The 21,457-nt window shown below is 42.4% G+C and overlaps 1 protein-coding gene across 1 annotated transcript; it reads left to right on the top strand.

Annotated features, from left to right (window-relative positions):
- Nucleotides 1–8,008: 8,008 nt before the first annotated feature.
- Nucleotides 8,009–10,987, top strand: LOC115014848 (uncharacterized). Its single transcript, XM_029441943.1, is given in 8 exon segments — nucleotides 8,009–8,082; nucleotides 8,231–8,304; nucleotides 8,306–8,326; nucleotides 8,328–8,577; nucleotides 8,670–9,008; nucleotides 9,504–9,620; nucleotides 10,240–10,304; nucleotides 10,557–10,987. Coding segments are annotated over 8 exon segments (1,059 nt in total). The 5' UTR covers nucleotides 8,009–8,039; the 3' UTR covers nucleotides 10,707–10,987.
- Nucleotides 10,988–21,457: the final 10,470 nt, after the last annotated feature.

The following is a 21,457-nucleotide window of genomic DNA, read 5'->3' as shown; positions in this document are numbered from 1 at the left end:
GGAAAAAAGTAGCAAAACCCAACAGCAGACACAAAACATATGGGGATCGGTGGCTGAAAGTATGAAGGCAGCAAATGGCACATTAGTTCTGTAAAAACAGATTGCAATCTATTTTAAATATGCTTTGCAGCTCGTTCCAAGCCTGCGGGCGGGATTTAACTGTATGGTAATAATTTATTTGTTCAGGATTGTATTTAGAACAACTTCATTGTCAAACCTTTGTGTTTCGGCTTGTGGTCAACAATGTTGACCCTGATGAGGCCACAAACCACAACGCAGCAGTTTGACGAATGTTATGGCAGTCGTTCAGTTTTCAGTATCTAGAAACCTTGTGCTATTGCTCTTGGTTATACTTTTGATGCCAGACTTTGACTACAACAGGTGTTTATGTTATTGCGAGGTCATACACTGTAGAAAGCTTTTCATTAAAAAAAGTTTAAGTTTCCGTTCCTGCCTTTCTCTCCACGAGGTATAGAGGTATTATTGCGTAACAGCCCTCCCCCTCTCTGTCTGCTTCTACAGGTGACTGACAGGCAGTGTGGGCGGGTCATCATTGGAACGTATGGATTGGTTGGCTCCTTTTATATTCACCGATAGACGGCTCCTCCATCTCTCTGTAACAAATACTCGGATACATTTTAAAATATACATCAATCAAACGCCATCCATCCATCGTCTACGGCTTATCCGGGGTCGGGTCGCGGGGGAAACAGCTCCAGTAGGGAACCCCAAACTTTCCTATTCCGGGCCACATCCGCCATCTCCGACTGGGGGATCCCGAGGCGTTCCCAGGCCAGTGTGGAGATATAATATCTCCTGGGTCTTCCCTGGGGTCTCCTCCCAGCTGGAAGTGCTTGGAACACCTCCCTAGGGAGGTGCCCAGGTGGCATCCTTACTAGATGCCCGAACCACCTAAACTGGCTCCTTTCAATGCAAAGGAGCAGCGGCTCTACTCCGAGTGACCATAGGTGAGGGTAGGAACGAAGATATTCCGGTTGATCGAGAGCTTTGCCTTCTAGCTCAGCTCCAGTGGCGGAGGCCAACATCCACTGGGAACGAGTCCGACTTACTGCCGAGTACACGGACACAACTCTCGCTTAGGTTGTACAGGGATTGGATAGCCCTCAGAAGTGACCCCCCACCCCATACTCCCGCAGCACCTCCCGCAGAATCACCCGGGAGACCCGGTCATGCGCCTTCTCCAGATCCACAAAACACAGCACAGTCTGAAAAAGCTACGTGGTGCCTCCCATTCATCCATCCTGAGGTCCCATCACTCATGGGAAAAAAACACTGGGGTCGGGTGCGCTGTCCCACGGGTGGCAGTGATGGTCAGGGACCTCGACGGACTAGGCCCGGGCAACAGAGGCTAGCTCTGGGGACGTAGAACATCACCTCTCTGTGGGGTAAGGAGCCGGAACTCTTTCAGGAGGTGGAGCGCTACCAGTTGGATCTCTACGCACAGTCTTGGTTCTGGAACCGTACTCCTGGATAGGGGTTGGACTCTATTCTTCTCTGGAGTTAAAAGTCCCCGGCTGAGTGCCGCTATGTTGGAGTTCACCCCGGTGGGCGAGAGGGTTGCCTCAATACGCCTACAGGTTATGGGGGGGAAACTCTGATTTTTGTCTGTGCCTATGCACTAGACAGCAGTTTGGAGTATTTTGCCTACTTGGAGACCCTGAATGAAGTCCTGTATGGAGCTCCGGTAGGGACTCCGTAGTTCTGCTGCGAGACTTTAACGCACACGTGGGAATCAATGGAGACAGCTGGAGAGGTGTGATTGAGAGGAACGGCCTCCCTGATCAAAACGGTCGTTTGTTGTTGGACTTCTGTGCTAGTCATGGAATGGCCATAACGAACACCATGTTCGAACATAAGGATGCTCATATGTGTACGTGGTACCAGAGCACCCTAGGCCAAAGGTCAATGATTGATTATGTGATCATATCATCTAAACTGAGGCCGCATGTTTTGGACACTCGGGTGAAGAGAGGGGCGGAGCAGTCAACTGATCACCATCTGGTGGTGATTTGGGTATTTAGTATTTCATATCAAGAATGGATCTGATGACTAGGTGCGTTTCATCCACCAGTTTTTAATGGACATTTTCAATTTGAGCTTTAAAAAAACCTGAGCTGAACATTTGAAAAGATCTTGAAAACTGTTTTTTACGCTTGGCTGAAGTGGAAACGTTGGTATAAATAAGCAAAATGAAAAAAAACAAAGCGCAATGTAAACAGACTTTGCAAATAAATGATGACGTACATTGTTTTTCACCGTTTGAGATTAGACTAACACTCTTAAACAATTTAACCTGTTTCACGGTTATGGGGAAAGGGGAGGACCCAAACCTAGAAAACAGGACGAGGATAACAAAAGGCGAGCTTTATTTTAACAAAGCTAAAATACAAAAGGTACAAAGCACAAAATGAGGGAGCAGTCTATGATCTACAAAAAGGTACCAAAGTAAAACTTAGAGCACAAACTAGGGATGGAGACGAGCGAATACGAGGGAACACCTGCACCGTGGGCGACGGACAGCTATATATAGACACAGACACTAATCACGAGAATAGGACACAGCCGGAGGAGGCAGGAAAAGACATAAGGGCAGTTTTAGTCAGCCTCACATGTGGGGCCTACAATGCTATAATGAAAAAAGTTTGGAAGTCAATCAACACATTTCACTTTTGATGTCACAGAAACCATGAGTGCATTGTTTCTTGTAGTTTTTGTGATGGGTTAAAATGCAGTTCCTCAATATGAGAAGACAATACAAATATACATTTTTAGTATGTCAACAAAACAACAAAAGCAAACAGGTCCACAGACATGTTGACCTTGATGTCACGTTACAGAAATTCCGACACATGCTGTGGCAACAAATTCTGACCAAACTAAAAATGAGTGCAAAAACTGGCCGTTGGGATTAAAAATGTACTTGTGAGCACACTCAAGATGAAGCTCTCCGTAGAGACTTGGGGAGCAGGCCCTGCTCGGCCTATAGAGAGGGGTGTTACTGGTTGTGGTAATCTGCTTTAACACCAGAGTATAAACACTTTTGTGGCGATTCTCTCTCCTTCCTCCTCTCTCTTTTCACTTTCCTTGTGGAGAAATTAAGTGATGCGTAGTTTACTGCTTTTGCTTCAAAGTCCTGCAAAATTAAAAAGATATGTGTGTGATAATGACAAATATTTCAAAGATTAGGGGGCTGTGACATAGAGACAGAGTCTAGACGCAATGACTAAAAGAAAAGCAAACCTTTTATAACGACTAACACCAGCTACTCATTTGGTTTGTTAATGTGTTGTAGGACACAGTCCCACTGCAGAATAGAACAGTTCTGTGTAGAATATATGTTTGTAAGTAAATAATACCTGATTGATACAGTTGGCGTTTAAAAAAAAACATACACTAAATATAATTTTTAGATTGTGAATGTATGCATGTGTGCAGGCAAGTAAAACTGAAACAATCAGCTTCAATGGTTAAACTAAAATTAGCCTCTTGTAGCTCTTCCTTCTTGCACCTCATACCTCACGGCATATCCTGTTGAAGCTCATAGTCTGGTCTCTTCTGAGTAAAACAGTCTTGGTGCTTGATCAGAGGCGGAGAAATGGCCCAACACAGCTTTTGTCTATCAGTGTAGCTTCTGCATGTGGCTTTGCTTGTTGTTTTCAAGACACAAATAAAGATTATGAGGTGCTTTGTCTTTCTTGTATTAGAGACCACATTTCATTCTAGCGCCTTGCAAATGCTTTTAGCTTTGAAAGGCGCTAAAGAGCAACTAAAGAGTGTGGTCTGGACCTACTCTTTATGAAAAGTGTCATAAGATAACTTCTTTCATGATTTGAAGCTATATACAGTATATCTCAAAAGTGAGTACACCCTTTAGATTTTTGCAAATATTCTGTTATATCCTTTCAGGGGATAACATTATCCTACTGAAACTTTGATATAACTTAAAGTAGTCAGTGTGCCGCTTGAATAACAGTATAGATTTATTGTCCTTTGAAAATTACTCAGTACACAGCTGTTAATGTCTAAACAGCTGGCAACAAAAGTGAGTACACCCCATAGTGAACATGTCTAAATTGTGCCCAAAGTGTCAATATTTTGTGTGACCACCATTGTTATCTAGCACTGCTTTAACCCTCCTGGGCATGGAATTCACCAGAGCTGCACAGGTTGCTTCTGGAATCTTCTTCCACTCCTCCACGACGACATCACGGAGCGCACGGATGTTGGACACCTTGCACTCCTCCACCTTCCTCTTGAGGATGCCCCACATGTGCTCAATTGGGTTTAGGTCTGGAGACATACTTGGCCAGTCAATCACCTTAACCTTCAGCTTCTTCAGCAAGGCCGTTGTCATCTTGGAGGTGTGTTTAGGGTCATTATCATGTTGGAAAACTGCCCTACGGCCCAGTTTCCGAAGAGAGGGGATCATGCTCTGCTGCAGGATGTCACAGTATATATTGGAATTCATGTGTCCCTCAATGAAATGCAGCTCCCCAGTGCCGGCAGCACTCATGCAGCCCCAGACCATGATGCTGCCACCACCATGCTTGACTGTAGGCAAAACACATTTGTCTTGGTACTCCTCACCAGGGTGCCGCCACACACGCCGGACACCATCTGACCCAAACAGGTTTATTTTGGTCTCATCAGACCACAGGACATGGTTCCAGTAACTCATGTTCTTGGATTCATTGTCTTCAGCAAACTGTTTGCGGGCTTTCTTATGCATCGGTTTCAGAAGGGGCTTCTGTCTGGGGCAACGGCCATACAAACCGATTTGATGCAGTGTGCGGCGTATGGTCTGGGCACTGACAGGCTGACATCCCACTTCTGCAACCTCTGCAGCAATGCTGGAAGCACTCGCACGTCTATTTTTGGAAACCAACCTCTGGATATGACGCTGAGCACGTGGACTCAACTTCTTTGGTCGACCCTGGCGAGGCCTGTTCCGAGTGGAACCTGTCCTGGAAAACCGCTGTATGATCTTAGCCACTGTGCTGCAACTCATTTTCATGGTGTTGGCAATCTTCTTATAGCCAAGGCCATCTTTGTGAAGCGCAATAATCCTTTTTTTCAGCCGCTCAGAGAGTTCCTTGCCATGAGGTGCCATGTTGTCCAGCATTCAGAGAGAATTGTGCCCAAAACACCAAATTTAACAGCCCTGCTTATCATTTACACCTGAATCCTTGTAACACTAACGAGTCACATGACACCAGGGCGGGAAAACAACATCATTGGGCACAATTAGGACATGTTCACTATGGGGTGTACTCACTTTTGTTGCCAGCTGTTTAGACATTAACAGCTGTGTACTGAGTAATTTTCAAAGGACAATAAATCTATACTGTTATTCAAGCAGCACACTGACTACTTTAAGTTATATCAAAGTTTCAGTAGGATAATGTTATCCCCTGAAAGGATATAACAGAATATTTGCAAAAATCTAAAGGGTGTACTCACTTTTGAGATATACTGTAAATACAAATGTACTTGACTTGATTGATGAACTATTATCTGAACTCCAACTCAAACAGTTTCTCCCGGAGAAGTCCAATAATTTAAGAAAACAACCAAACAGGAAGTGTTATTTTGATTGAGAACAAATCTGCCATTCTATAACCCAGAGGTGTGATCTTGACTTGGTCTCCAGTCACATGACTTGGACTCCAGTCACATGACTTGGACTCCAGTCACATGAATTGGACTCCAGTCACATGACTTGGACTCCAGTCAGACTCTGTTTAGACTAAACTTGACACAATCAAAAAAGACATGCGACTCAACTTGGACATTTACACCAATGACTCGTGACTTCACGTGGACTTGAACCTTTTGACTTTAAAACACTTAATATCTTCCCTTAAGCTCAAAGAATATATTATACATGCACTTTTAAAATCAAGACAACATGTTAGTAAACATATATTTCTTAGAGTCAGCTGTGAAGTCTGCCTCGCCTACAGAGGACCGGCCTCGGTCAGCATCCACAGCGTATGTCAGAAGAATTCTTGAATATGAGTAAAGCTTCTGGTCCTGATATCATTCCGGCTTGTGTACTAAGAACATGTGCTAACTTACGTCTTCACTGATATTTTCAATTTATCATTGTGACAGGCGAGTGTTCCCACCTGATTCAAGACAGCCACCATCGTCCCCATTATGATGAAGTCCTTTGAGAAGCTGGTTCACCAGCAAATCAAAAACAACATCCCAGGTAGCCTGGACCCTCACCAGATTTGCATACAGAACAGATTGCCAAACTTTGCACGCAGGGCATTAGTAACACACTCTGTAACTAGATATTGGAATCCCTCACACATAGACCTCAGGCACTTCCTCCACTGTACTGCTTAATATGGGAGCACCCCAGGGCTATGTGCTCAGCCCCTCCTGTTCACGTAGTAAACCCTCGAAACATTTATTTGTCTTGTGATAAAAACATTTGGATGCTGCCCTGTAATTTTCTTGTGAATATGTGTGTACAGACATACATTATTAATCACCACGGACAAACAAATGACAAGTTGAGCCTGGTGGTTGTTGGGCTGTGAAAATAAGTTGTGAGTTCAAAGCTGCAATTCTTCCTGTCATTCTCAATAGTTACAGGGTACAGGAGGGTTATACAAACCCACACCTGGTCAGTTAAACCATGTAAAAAGGTGTTTCTTTGGTGTTTGTTGTTGAGAGACAGGGGAGTGCTACACATTCACTGGTCCAACACAGATCTTTGTGAAGGTGCAGCACATCCATGTTGTAATCTACTGCTGCAAAATCATGATCAGCAAAAAAACTAAAAGGCAAATTAGATTAAATGAAAACTATCAGTTATACTGGTGAAACTAAAATTAGCTTTCTGGTGCCTCTTGTAGCGCTTCCCTTCTTGCACCTCTAACCTCACTACATATCCTGTTGATCTCCAGGCAGGTCTCTTCTGAGTAAACAGCTTCAGTGGTTGGTCAAAGGCGGAGAAATCTCCCACCACAGCTTTTGTCTGTCAGTGTAGCTGTTGCCTGTGACTTTGCTTGTTGCTTTCAATGTAAACTATAAAGACAGTGTAGTTGTTCCTACAAAATATTTTCTAATGCATTATTTTTGGAAACATTCTGCAACAAAAATGTACTTACAACATAAAAAGCTCTGTTAATAAGTAATGCTTTACTGACCAACACTGAACCTGACATAAATCATGTCCTGTAGACTCTCCCAATATTGTTGCAATTCCTAGAGATTCTGTGCTGAATGCCAAACAATAAGGTCCGGACATGTCACTGACAAAACCAATGACCATGCACACCCTGATGAAAGTAACCTAGTTAGATGTGGCCTTTACGGGGGAAATGAGCTTTTGTAGCAAAAAGCTTTTGATAAGGACAAGACATTTTTCAAATTCCCATTACAGTTGTAATTCTGCACACTGTTGTGACATGAAGTTCCTACAAGTCGGTTATTTAGTTGTTCTTTGTGGGTCTGCTGCCTGTGCACATCAGTGTGTTACATGGTGTTTGCTCAGACAGCTTTGCACCAAGCATTCTCTTTCAGAAAGTCAGAATTGCTGAGGTTGTGTCCTGCAGCGTCACTGTTGTAGGAAAAGTAAAAGACAGGCACCATCTGACATCTCTTGTTGCTACAACTACAAGATATGTGTCATATGCTCCCTGAGGCTGAGAAAGCAATCTCACTAAAGTTACATTTAGAAGACGTTACATTTTACACATTTTGAAAATGTAAAAGTATTTCATTTTGTAAACTCAGCTTCATTATTATTGCTGAGTGTAATTCAGTTTATTATTTGTCTTTACTAACTAACACATTCTTTACCTCCAATGCAGTGTGGTTAGTCTAACAATAAATACAAAGGGGACAGGATCAAGGGTTTGGTACATTTAGGTCTATGCGCATTGTCTGCATTTCAGCCAATCACCATGACTTCTACTTTGTAAACCTCGATCACCTTGTGACTAAATCTTCCATTTGGGTGCGTCGACATCAGTAGTGCAAGAGAAGGGCTCTGTGGCACAATGATCGGAGGACTGGCTGCTTTGATTCTTCTAAGTACTGCGTGTGAGTGCAACTTTACTTTTCTACTTTAAGAGGACTCCTGTAAAACTGTTTGTTTTAGGTCATATTCAAGTTTAGACAAACTCTTTGTATTAATTGTCTTGTTATGTCCCTTTTTCATTGTTTTTGTCCTTTTGTCTCTTTTCTTCAGCCCTGATTCAAACTGCAGAGGTTCCTCACCAGATCTCTTCGACTGTGGTTGAACTTGGAGATAATTTGACTCTGTACATGTTCATTCAGTGAAAATGAAGTCCGGGTTGTTTTACTGGTATAAGATGAAGTTTGGATATATGGCTCAAACTGTTGCAGCAGGAACTTTAAACACATTAAAACTTCAAGGACAATTTGACAACGCAAGATTTGAAGTCACAAAATTGAACGCTCAGTATGTTCTTAATATCAGAAATGTAAACAAAGAAGATGAAGCGACATACTTCTGTCTAGCAGGATCGGCATACGAAATGAAACTCATTAACGCCACACTTTTGGCTGTGAATGGTAAGGTATGTTCATTTCAGTGACTTTGTTTGCTGCTTTGTCAACACCAAACAATCCATTACTTAATTCCTGCCTTTTTGTGAATCACACAGATCATAAAAATGTGCAGAAATCTGTCCTCGTGAAACAAAGTCCGGAGACGGAGTCGGTCCGGCCGGGCGACTCAGTGACTCTCCAGTGTTCACTTCTCTCCACTGACAAAGAAAACGCAGATCAGTGTCCAGGTGGACACGATGTGTACTGGTTCAGATCTGGATCAGGAGGATCACATCCAAGCATCATTTACACTCACAGTGACGAACAAAAGGAAAGAAGTTGTGTCTACAGTCTGTCCACAACTATACAGAACTCATCTGATGCTGGGACTTACTACTGTGCTGTGGTCACATGTGGACAGATCCTGTTTGGTGAAGGAACTAAAGTGGAGACAAGTATGTTTTAAAGTCCTTTTGTGAAATCTTAAGTACATTTTGAACATTATAGCTGTTCAGATTTTATTAGATAAAAATGTGTAAAATGTATAAAGAATATCAATAATTCATAATTGCTAATCTGCACATATTTATCAATGGATAAATATATTTTTCTTAAAACTCAATGTGCATATGTCAGACAGAATCACAGCTCTTTGACATGTTAAATGTTAGTCAAAGGAGAAATACTGTTTCTTTGTTGTATTTGTTAAATTATTCTCACTATAGTCTTGATAAGTTTGGTGCAAGTAAAGATAATTATTAAAAGTTTCTACGACAACAAACTGAAGGATATTGAATTAGATTAAATGTTATGTTGAACAAATCTAAATACATTCTCTAAACAAGACAGTATCTGAAACAGACAATAATTACTATTTTGCACGACAAAAATTGAGTTTTGAGTAACGAAAGAGGTGTCAAGTGTCTATTTTGACGTTTCTCTAATTCCAGGATCACAACTGGACCCAGTTGTCCTTGTGCTTGGAGTACTGCTGGCCTGCTGTGTGACTCTGATTACCGTCCTTATGTTCTACTTAAATCGAAGGAGAGTTTGTGAACATTGCAAAGGTAGGTTCCTCAAATATACAATTATTTATTTAGACATTGATTTTTGTTCATGTTACCAATTTGTTATTTTTCTGTATTTTCAGTTACTTTTGGAGAGACCTAATAATAAACCCCAGCCTAGAACATACATTTACTTCATGAGTCTCCTACAGTTGTATTTGTTTATTGTTTATTATTTATCATTTGTCAAAAGTGGAAATAAAACTAAAATGTTTTACAAAGGAAAAGAAATGTTCTCTATGCAGACATACCGTATGTCATTGTACGATACACCTTACAATTTGTAAATATAATTCCATATTCTGCAAACTGATAATTACTTTTACAGAGTAAATGTGGGACGAATAGGTCACAATATTCTCTGAAATTTAATAAATCCAAACCGTGAAGTCCCCTGAAAAATTTCTATATCTGGATCACAATCTACATTTCCTAACATATTATATGTGGCACTGAACAAATTAATGCTATCGTTGAGATTTTAAGTGGCATTAGAAGAGTATAGTTTATAAAATGTGTAACTGTAAAGCAAAGAACTGAACATGTGAGGTGATGTGAAGTTGATTTGACGGCAGGCCCCCGTGTGAACACAATTTCTGAAGGCTGCTTTTATCCGCAGGAGCAACGACTGCCTCCCGTAATCCAGGATACGACAAGTCGACAGTGGATCAATCAACTGACCTGGTAAATATGTTTATATCATTGAGACTAAAAACATCAATTTCAATTGTGTCCATTATTCTGACTCTGGACTCCTCGGGCGTCTCTGTGTGGCATCGTTTCACATAGTCGTCAGATTCATTAAAAAATCAGATATTGTACAACAGCCTGACGATAAACTTTAAATTATAAACCTGGTTGGGATTAACTGTTCTTCATTTTATTGTCCTAATCGATACAAAAATTAAATAATGAATAGACAATTATTATTTGCAGGATGGAGACGGAGATGCAGTAAACTATGCTGCACTCAATTTCTCCGCAAGGAAAGCGAAAAGAGTGAAGAAGACGAGAGAGTCACCACCTGAGTGTGTGTACTCTGCTGTAAGAGCAGAATACCACGACCAGCACCAGTCCTCTCTATAGGCAGAGCCGGGCCTGCAGGTCAACCGAACCCCAAGTCTCCTCATCGAGCTTCGCCTTCGCTCAGCTTTGCATGTTTTTAACAAATGTCATGCTTTTAATTATTTTCCTCAATATTTTGGTTTTAAAAAAGCGCTTCCTGTAAGTCAAGTCCATCCTGTGACAAATGTCAGCACGCATGATCAGGACTGGCTGCACAGGCATGAGTGGGTGACTGAGAAAAGCTCAAGTTCCATACATCCATCCATCCATCGTCTACCGCTTATCCGGGGTCGGGTCGCGGGGGCAGCAGCTCCAGTAAGGAACCCCAAACTTCCCTGCTCCGGGCCACATCCGCCAGCTCCGACTGGGGGATCCTGAGGCGTTTCCAGGCCAGTGAGGAGATATAATCTCTCCACCGAGTCCTGGGTCTTCCCCGGGGTTTCCTCCCAGCTGGACGTGCCTGGAACACCTCCCTAGGGAGGCGCCCAGGTGGCATCCTTACTAGATGCCTGAACCATCTCAACTGGCTCCTTTCAACGTAAAGGTGCAGCGGCTCTACTCCGAGTCTCTCACAGATGGCTGAACTTCTCACCCTATCTCTAAGGGAGACGACACCCGTCTGAGAAAACACATTTCGGCCGCTTGTACCTGTGATCTCGTTCTTTCGGTCATGACCCAGCCTTCATGACCATAGGTGAGGGTAGGAACGAAGATCGTCGGGTAGATTGAGAGCTTTGCCTTCTGGCTCAGCTCTCTTTTCGTCACAACGTTGCGGTAAAGCGAATGCAGTACCGCCCCCGCTGCTCCAATTCTCAGGCCAATCTCTCGCTCCATCGTCCCCTCACTCGCAAAAAAGACCCAGAGGTCCCAACTCGGAGTAGCCATGGCGTCAGATTTTGAGGTGCTGATCCTCATCCCAACCGCTTCACACTCGGCTGCGAACCGATCCAGTGACTGTTGAAAGTCACAGACCGATGATGCCATAAGGACCACATCATCTGCAAAGAGCAGCGATGAGATCTTCAGTCCACCGAACTGCAACCCCTCTGACCTTTGAGGCCCACATCAGACAAACATGCAAGAACTCCTTCTACCACCTTAAAAATATTGCCAAACTCCGCCCCACACTCTTTCTGTCAGATGCTGAAAAGCTTGTCCATGCATTTATCTCTTCCAGACTTGACTACTGCAACGCACTTCTCATGGGGATTCCTAGCAAAAACATCCAGAAGCTGCAATACATCCAGAACAGCGCTGCTAGGATCCTGATGAGAGTGCGAAAGTACGAACACATCACACCCATCCTCAAATCACTGCACTGGCTCCCGGTCTCACTCAAGCTCAAAACCATGGGAGATCGCGCCTTCTGCTCCGCCACTCCCAGACTGTGGAATGCTCTCCCTGAACATTTAAGGATGCCACAGACTGTGGATGCTTTTAAAACAGGCCAGGTGTTGTCTTGTCTATCAAATGTTTTTATTTAATTTTTAAATGTATATTTTGCTCATCGTTTTTACTCTGTAGCACTTTGAGTTTTGTTTACGCAAATGAAAAGTGCGCTTATAAATAAAATGTATTATTATTATTAACATTATATTAGCTACAGCGTAGGTGGAAGCCTGCAGGTTTTATTGACAATTGCAGAGGAAAGGTGAGAAGAAATGTGACCAAAACCACACAGATGTGAAGAACTCACAGGTAAACATATGAGTGGAAGAAACAGGGCTGTCTCTAAGGTAGAGCATTGTCAGATTATCAACTCGTAACAGTATTTAGGAGATTCGTAAAGATGATTTTATTGAGTTTTATTGAGTTTTTACTAAACAAAGTCCCTCCTGCTTTATTGTTAGTGACCTTGAGAGGATGATTAACTTCTTCATATTTTGGATTTGAATGTGTCTTAAATGGATTAGCATCACAATTTTTATTAATTTTACCCCCGACAGGACATCCTGTATTTTACGTTTGTCGTTTTGCTTTCTAAATAAATCTTGCTAGCTTAAAACATTATAGCCCTGCAAGCAGTCTTGAGCGTTTTGGAATCTTTATCGTTCCCAAATGCATCAGGTTTATAAAACCTTTTTCACAAAACAGACATTTTGACTCGTCATAGCAGGAAAAGCACAAGTGAACCCAGTAACATTAAGGAAGAGGCCAAAACAGATATTAATGCGATCAACAATTTTATAGTTACACCTGTGTTTAACAGGTCTAAATGTCCTTTCAGAAAGAGGTAGTATCATATATTCCATACATAAAGAGGTAGCATCATACATTTCATACATCATCCATCTTTCATTTTTGCCATGTGCACTTTGAGACACTTAGAAAGAGAGAGAGACTAGTAGTCGGTGGTTTTGATAATGAAGCTGTGTATCTGTTGACAGGAGTATGGCTGACAATAATACAAGGGGAGTAGTTTATGTTGTAGACACAATCTGTCGTGCAAACAAGAAGCAAAGCCACATGCAACAGCTACACTGACAGCCATCAGCTGCGGTGGGCCATTTATCCACCCTTTGACCAACAATCAAGGGTGTTTACTCAGAACAGACCTGATGGGGCTTCAACAGGATGTGTAGTGAGGAAAGAGCTCACGAGAGGCTTCAGCAAGCTGAATTATTGTTACACTTAATGTGTAAAGTAAAAAATAATGTCCATGTTTTATGGGTTTTATGCAACAAAAGGCATCTACAGCCATATTCAATCTTAAAATATAAGCTGTCAGTTGATCACTGCACCGAGTGTCTTTAGCAAGGCTGTCAAACCTTTTGGTCCATATTCAGGCAAAGTTCATTCAGATCACTTTTTGAACTCCTGCTTTGACAATAAGACCGGGGTGGGACCAGTGACTGATTAGCACCTCCCCTCTCTGACTGCAACTAACAAGGAAGCCAAACCGCAGAAAGCTGCAATGAAAAAGGGTCGTCACACGGCGTGACTGTAGCTTTTAACTACTCCTGTAAATTCTTGTGATACACACAATAATCTAGCAATAATAAAGTGTTATTCTATTTTCCTTTTAAAAAGGCAAATCAGCCCTGCAAGCCCAGCTTCCTGACACTAAAACAGAGAGTGAGAAAGGTAGAAAAGCCGCTTTGTATTTACACCTTAGTTTGAAAGCCCAACCACAACAACGCTTAAGTTTCCATGCATCATCTGGTTGTCAGGGGTGACTGCGAATGCGTTTTTATCTTTGTCTGTTTTGGCTTGTTGTCAACAATATGTTGACCCTGAAGAAGGCCACAAACCACAATGTGCAGGTCTAACAAATGTTATGGAAGTTTTGGCCCTAAAGATAGATAAGTTGTCTATCTCTCTATTTTCAGTGTGCCGACACCTTTTGAGTTGTCAGGAAACCCCCACTCAGAGTTTGTGATGTTGTAGTGGACTGCATTATCTTGTCAGGTGTCCCTATAGTGAGGGTCAACCACTGCACATACAGTATGGTGGCACAGGATTGTTTTTTGTTAGCAATATTTGTAGTTTTCTCTTATGGATTCCCTCCCTCAGATACAAATATGCAAGTCAGAAACTGTAAATCGCCTCCAGATGAAAGTGTTCCTCTGATACTGTGAGTGTCGCTCTGCTGCTTCCTCTCACCAGCCCTGTGAAGAGAAGTGAAGTATAGAAGATGGACGTTGTAACGGCCCAACTCTGCACGCTGTGCTCTTCCTGCTGAAGTGACTGACAGGCAGAGGGGGGCGGGTCATCAATGACAATTGGCTGGCTTACACAATATTTAAGATGGCTGCTCTGTCTTTATCACTGTGGCAAATGGATGGATATATCTTGTGTACGCAAATAAACAAGACAATTAAATTCCTGTTTAAATAAGTGGTAAGAACAATGTTGTAGGATTTTCTATTAGGCCTAAAAACATAGGCCTATATATTTACAGATACATTACATGAAATGTCTTTATACTCAAGGCAAATCTTCTGTTAGATGTGTTGATCATATCTAACGCAGAGGAGCCATTTAACGTAGAGAAGACGGTCAGGGGAAACAAAAGAAAGCGTTGATCGGCAGCAGCTCTGGATTGTAAAGCATTCCACACATGGAGCTCTTCCTTGCACAGCATCCCATTCACAAAATCCAGACAAACTGAAAACATTTTGAATGAAAACAGTTTGTTACATACTGGGAATCAAATCTAAGTCATGCATTAACACCAAGGTGCAGGATCTCACATTCACTTTTTATCAATTTTTCCTGGCATCCTTAAATGTATCCGTTTACACATTTATAAAATGAGTGGCAGTAATTAAGCCTGGTCTCCTTTGGAAATACATTCATATTGGACCTTTCTGTAGTGTGTCATTTAAATCTATCAGTCCAACACATTTATAACAGGAGCCCCGATTTTCAACCTATAGAGATCCAGTTGAAAAGACCGAGGCATATTAAATCAGGGAAGCTCTAATGAAAGACATTTTTTAGTGGCATTATAGGAAATGTACGATTCAGTGTGTTTGGAGCTGCTTTCATTTTGATCATTCTTTTTAAAAATCTGTCTCTTGCAACTCCTCCAACTGGAAGTGCAAAAGGCTGGAGTACCCTTTGAACCTGCACATGTATCATCCTTCTACAGCCAGAGGATGAAAACATTGCTTTGGTTCTTTTCATGATACACTTCTGTGACCCAGAAATTAGCTTTAAGTGTGTTCAATATAGCGCTGTGTTTGCACTCAATAATAAAACCAAACTCATGGTGGTGTCACGTGTGCAGGACATATTTTCCACTTTGGTTCTACACTGAAAAGATTGTTTTTAAACTGTTACCTCACATTTATTCGTCACTTTAAGACTAATCATCCTGCAGTACGATCTGACTGGCGGTCTCAAACGTTGTACAAAAAATATGTTAAACAATATGAAAAAATGTCAGAGGACTATTAAATCTAATAACGCCCTCCATCTTTCTGGCCTCACAGCACTTTTTATAAGCCATTGCATGTCTATCATGAGAACAATCAAAGCCACAAGCAACAGGTTCACTGACTGACAGGCTGCGGTGGGCCATTTTTTCCTCCCTTGACCAAACATCAAGGCTGTTTACTCAGAACAGACCTGACTATGGGCTTCAAAAGGACTTTCAGTGAGGGTAAAGTTGCAAGAAAGGAAATGAGTCAAAGTACAAATAATGTCAGTTGTGCGTTTTTAAAAAGGCAACCATCTACAACTATATGCATCTGCAATATATCACAGATACACTTTAGTTCAAACGTAAAGATTTATTTATCATATATGTCGACAGGCTGCCAGTCGATTAATGCGCCAAGTGATGCACATTGGAGCAGACTTTAGTGAGGCTGTCAAACCTTTTTGTCGATTATCTGCCAAACTGCAGTCCAGAAAAGAGGGAGGACCAGAAAATGTTAAGCACCTCCCACATTTGAAAGCAACTACCAATGAAAAGCACCAAACCGCAGAACAGTGTCATAAAAAACATATTTTTAAATCAGCAGTGCACGCCCAGCTTCCTTAGGCCAGAATAGAGAGTGAGAGTGAAAAAGTTTGAAAAAGGTTTTGACATCTTAGTTTGAAGCCCAACCACAACAATGCTCAAGTTTCCATGCATCATTTGTTTGTCAGAGGTGACGGTGAATGCATGTCTATCTGCTTCTGTCTGTGTGTCAAATGCAAGCAGTGCTGTACACACAAAGAAAAAGCAGATGGTACAAAGCAGTATCAAAGTACATGAAAGTATGCACTGCAGGGCTTTTGTTTAAAATTACATTTTACAGTTGTTACTTTTTCCTACATCCACCGTTCGGTATATTTAACTGTTATGTGTATAACAGTATGTGTGCAGGGGCTGGACACAGCATTGTGTCGGGAAATCATTGATTTGAATTAATTTTTAAACTTTATTGAACCAAAAAGGTCTCATTAAGATACAATATCTCAACATTCAGTCAGATAGCATCACAACAGAAAAAAGTAGCAAAACCCAACAGCAGACACAAAACATATGGGGATCGGTGGCTGAAAGCAAGAAGAAGAAGATGCTTTGCAGCTCGTTCCAAGCCTGCGGGTGGGATTTAACTGTATGGTAATTATTTATTTGTTCACCATTGTATTTAGAACAACTTCATTGTCAAACCTTTGTGTTTCGGCTTGTGGTCAACAATGTTGACCCTGATGAGGCCACAAACCACAACGCAGCAGTTTGACGAATGTTATGGCAGTCGTTCAGTTTTCAGTATCTAGAAACCTTGTGCTATTGCTCTTGGTTATACTTTTGATGCCAGACTTTGACTACAACAGGTGTTTATGTTATTGCGAGGTCATACACTGTAGAAAGCTTTTCATTAAAAAAAGTTTAAGTTTCCGTTCCTGCCTTTCTCTCCACAAGGTATAGAGGTATTATTGCGTAACAGCCCTCCCCCTCTCTGTCTGCTTCTACAGGTGACTGACAGACAGAGTGGGCGGGTCATCATTGGAACGTATGGATTGGTTGGCTCCATTTATATTCACCGATAGACGGCTCCTCCATCTTTCTGTAACAAATACTCGGATACATTTTAAAATATACATCAATCACGCCATCCATCCATCGTCTACGGCTTATCCGGGGTCGGGTCGCGGGGGAAACAGCTCCAGTAGGGAACCCCAAACTTTCCTATTCCGGGCCACATCCGCCATCTCCGACTGGGGGATCCCGAGGCGTTCCCAGGCCAGTGTGGAGATATAATATCTCCTGGGTCTTCCCTGGGGTCTCCTCCCAGCTGGAAGTGCTTGGAACACCTCCCTAGGGAGGCGCCCAGGTGGCATCCTTACTAGATGCCCGAACCACCTAAACTGGCTCCTTTCAATGCAAAGGAGCAGCGGCTCTACTCCGAGTCTCTCACAGACCATAGGTGAGGGTAGGAACGAAGATATTCCGGTTGATCGAGAGCTTTGCCTTCTAGCTCAGCTCTCTTTTTGTCACAACGGTGCCGTAAAGCGAATGCAGTACCGCCCCCGCTGCTCTGTTTCTCCCGCCAATCTCTCGCACCATCGTCCCCTCACTCGCGAAGATGACCCTGTGGTACTTGAACTCCTTCACTTGGGGTAAGGACTCATTCCCTACCCAGAGTAGGTAATCCAGCGGTTTCCTGCTGAGAGTCATGGCCTCAGATTCGGCTGCAATCTGATCCAGTGATTGCTGAAGGTCACAGACCGATGATGCCATCAGCACCACATCATCTGCAAACAGCAGCAATGAGATCCCCAGGCCACCGAACTGCAACCCTTCTCCTCCACGACTACGCCTTGATATCCTGTCCATGAATATCACAAACAGTATTGGTGACGAAGCGCAGCCCTGGCGGAGGCCAACATCCACTGGGAACGAGTCCGACTTACTGCCGAGTACACAGACACAACTCTCGCTTAGGTTGTACAGGGATTGGATAGCCCTCAGAAGTGACCCCCCACCCCATACTCCCACAGCACCTCCCACAGAATCACCCGGGAAACCCGGTCATGCGCCTTCTCTAGATCCACAAAACACAGCACAGTCCGAAAAAGCTACATGGTGCCTCCCATTCATCCATCCTGTGGGCCCATCACTCATGGGAAAAAAACACTGGGGTCGGGTGCGCTGTCCCACGGGTGGCAGTGATGGTCAGGGACCTCGATGGACTAGGCCCGGGCAACAGAGGCTAGCTCTGGGGACGTAGAACATCACCTCTCTGTGGGGTAAGGAGCCGGAACTCTTTCAGGAGGTGGCACAAACCAGGGATGGAGACGAGAGAATACGAGGGAACACCTGCACCGTGGGCGACGGACAGCTATATATAGACACAGACACTAATCACGAGAATAGGACACAGCTGGAGGAGGCAGGAAAAGACATAAGGGCAGTTTTAGTCAGCCTCACATGTGGGACCTACAATGCTATAATCGAAAAAGTTTGGAAGTCAATCAACACATTTCACTTTTGATGTCACAGAAACCATGAGTGCATTGTTTCTTGTAGTTTTTGTGATGGGTTAAAATGCAGTTCCTCAATATGAGAACACAATACAAATATACATTTTTAGTATGTCAACAAAACAACAAAAGCAAACAGGTCCACAGACACGACACATGCTGTCAAATTCTGACCAAACTAAAAATGAGTGCAAAAACTGGCCGTTGGGATTAAAAATGTACTTGTGAGCACACTCAAGATGAAGCTCTCCGTAGAGACTTGGGGAGCAGGCCCTGCTCGGCCTATAGAGAGGGGTGTTGCTGGTTGTGGTAATCTGCTTTAACACCAGAGTATAAACACTCTTGTGGCGATTCTCTCTCCTTCCTCCTCTCTCTTTTCACTTTCCTTGTGGAGAAATTAAGTGATGCGTAGTTTACTGCTTTTGCTTCAAAGTCCTGCAAAATTAAAAAGATATGTGTGTGATAATGACAAATATTTCAAAGATTAGGGGGCTGTGACATAGAGACAGAGTCTAGACGCAATGACTAGAAGAAAAGCAAACCTTTTATAACGACTAACACCAGCTACTCATTTGGTTTGTTAATGTGTTGTAGGACACAGTCCCACTGCAGAATAGAACAGTGCTGTGTAGAATATATGTTTGTAAGTAAATAATACCTGATTGATACAGTTGGCGTTTAAAAAAAAACATACACTAAATATAATTTTTAGATTGTGAATGTATGCATGTGTGCAGGCAAGTAAAACTGAAACAATCAGCTTCAATGGTTAAACTAAAATTAGCCTCTTGTAGCTCTTCCTTCTTGCACCTCATACCTCACGGCATATCCTGTTGAAGCTCATAGTCTGGTCTCTTCTGAGTAAAACAGTCTTGGTGCTTGATCAGAGGCGGAGAAATGGCCCATCACAGCTTTTGTCTATCAGTGTAGCTTCTGCATGTGGCTTTGCTTGTTGTTTTCAAGACACAAATAAAGATTATGAGGTGCTTTGTCTTTCTTGTATTAGAGACCGCATTTCATTCTAGCGCCTTGCGAATGCTTTTAGCTTTGAAAGGCGCTAAAGAGCAACTAAAGAGTGTGGTCTGGACCTACTCTTTATGAAAAGTGTCATAAGATAACTTCTTTCAGGATTTGAAGCTATATAAATACAAATGTACTTGACTTGATTGATGAACTATTATCTGAACTCCAACTCAAACAGTTTCTCCCGGAGAAGTCCAATAATTTAATAAAACAACCAAACAGGAAGTGTTATTTTGATTGAGAACAAATCTGCCATTCTATAACCCAGAGGTGTGATCTGACTTGGTCTCCAGTCACATGACTTGGACTCCAGTCACATGACTTGGACTCCAGTCACATGACTTGGACTCCAGTCACATGACTTGGACTCCAGTCAGACTCTGTTTAGACTAAACTTGACACAATCAAAAAAGACATGCGACTCAACTTGGACATTTACACCAATGACTCGTGACTTCACGTGGACTTGAACCTTTTGATTTTAAAACACTTAATATCTTCCCTTAAGCTCAAAAGAATATATTATACATGCACTTTTAAAATCAAGATAACATGTTAGTAAACATATATTTCTTAGAGTCAGCTGTGAAGTCTGCCTCGCCTACAGAGGACCGGCCTCTGTCAGCATCCACAGCGTATGTCAGAAGAATTCTTGAATATGAGTAAAGCTTCTGGTCCTGATATCATTCCGGCTTGTGTACTAAGAACATGTGCTAACTTACGTCTTCACTGATATTTTCAATTTATCATTGTGACAGGCGAGTGTTCCCACCTGATTCAAGACAGCCACCATCGTCCCCATTATGATGAAGTCCTTTGAGAAGCTGGTTCACCAGCAAATCATAAACAACATCCCAGGTAGCCTGGACCCTCACCAGATTTGCATACAGAACAGATTGCCAAACTTTGCACGCAGGGCATTAGTAACACACTCTGTAACTAGATATTGGAATCCCTCACACATAGACCTCAGGCAGTTCGGATTGGTGGACACACTTCCTCCACTGTACTGCTTAATATGGGAGCCCCCCAGGGCTGTGTGCTCAGCCCCTCCTGTTCACGTAGTAAACCCTCGAAACATTTATTTGTCTTGTGATAAAATCATTTGGATGCTGCCCTGTAATTTTCTTGTGAATATGTGTGCACAGACATACATTATTAATCACCACGGACAAACAAATGACACTTAGAAAGTTGAGCCTGGTGGTTGTTGGGCTGTGAAAATAACGTGTGAGTTCAAAGCTGCAATTCTTCCTGTCATTCTCAATAGTTTCTGGGTACAGGAGGGTTATACAAACCCACACCTGGTCAGTTAAACCGTGTAAAAAGGTGTTTCTTTGGTGTTTGTTGTTGAGGGACAGGGGAGTGCTACACATTCACTGGTCCAACACAGATCTTTGTGAAGGTGCAGCACATCCATGTTGTAATCTACTGCTGCAAAATCATGGTCAGCAAAAAAACTAAAAGGCAAATTAGATTAAATGAAAACTATCAGTTATACTGGTGAAACTAAAATTAGCTTTCTGGTGCCTCTTGTAGCGCTTCCCCTCTTGCACCTCTAACCTCACTACATATCCTGTTGATCTCCAGGCAGGTCTCTTCTGAGTAAACAGCTTCAGTGGTTGGTCAAAGGCAGAGAAATCTCCCACCACAGCTTTTGTCTGTCAGTGTAGCTGTTGCCTGTGACTTTGCTTGTTGCTTTCAATGTTAACTATAAAGACAGTGTAGTTGTTCCTACAAAATATTTTCTAATGCATTATTTTTGGAAACATTCTGCAACAAAAATGTACTTACAACATAAAAAGCTCTGTTAATAAGTAATGCTT

The sequence above is a fragment of the Cottoperca gobio genome, chromosome 10 (genome assembly GCF_900634415.1).
Source record: "Cottoperca gobio chromosome 10, fCotGob3.1, whole genome shotgun sequence".
In the NCBI taxonomy this organism is placed as follows: Eukaryota; Metazoa; Chordata; class Actinopteri; order Perciformes; family Bovichtidae; genus Cottoperca; species Cottoperca gobio.
Note: the sequence above shows the minus strand (reverse complement) of the source record. Positions and strands in the feature narration are given on the sequence as shown.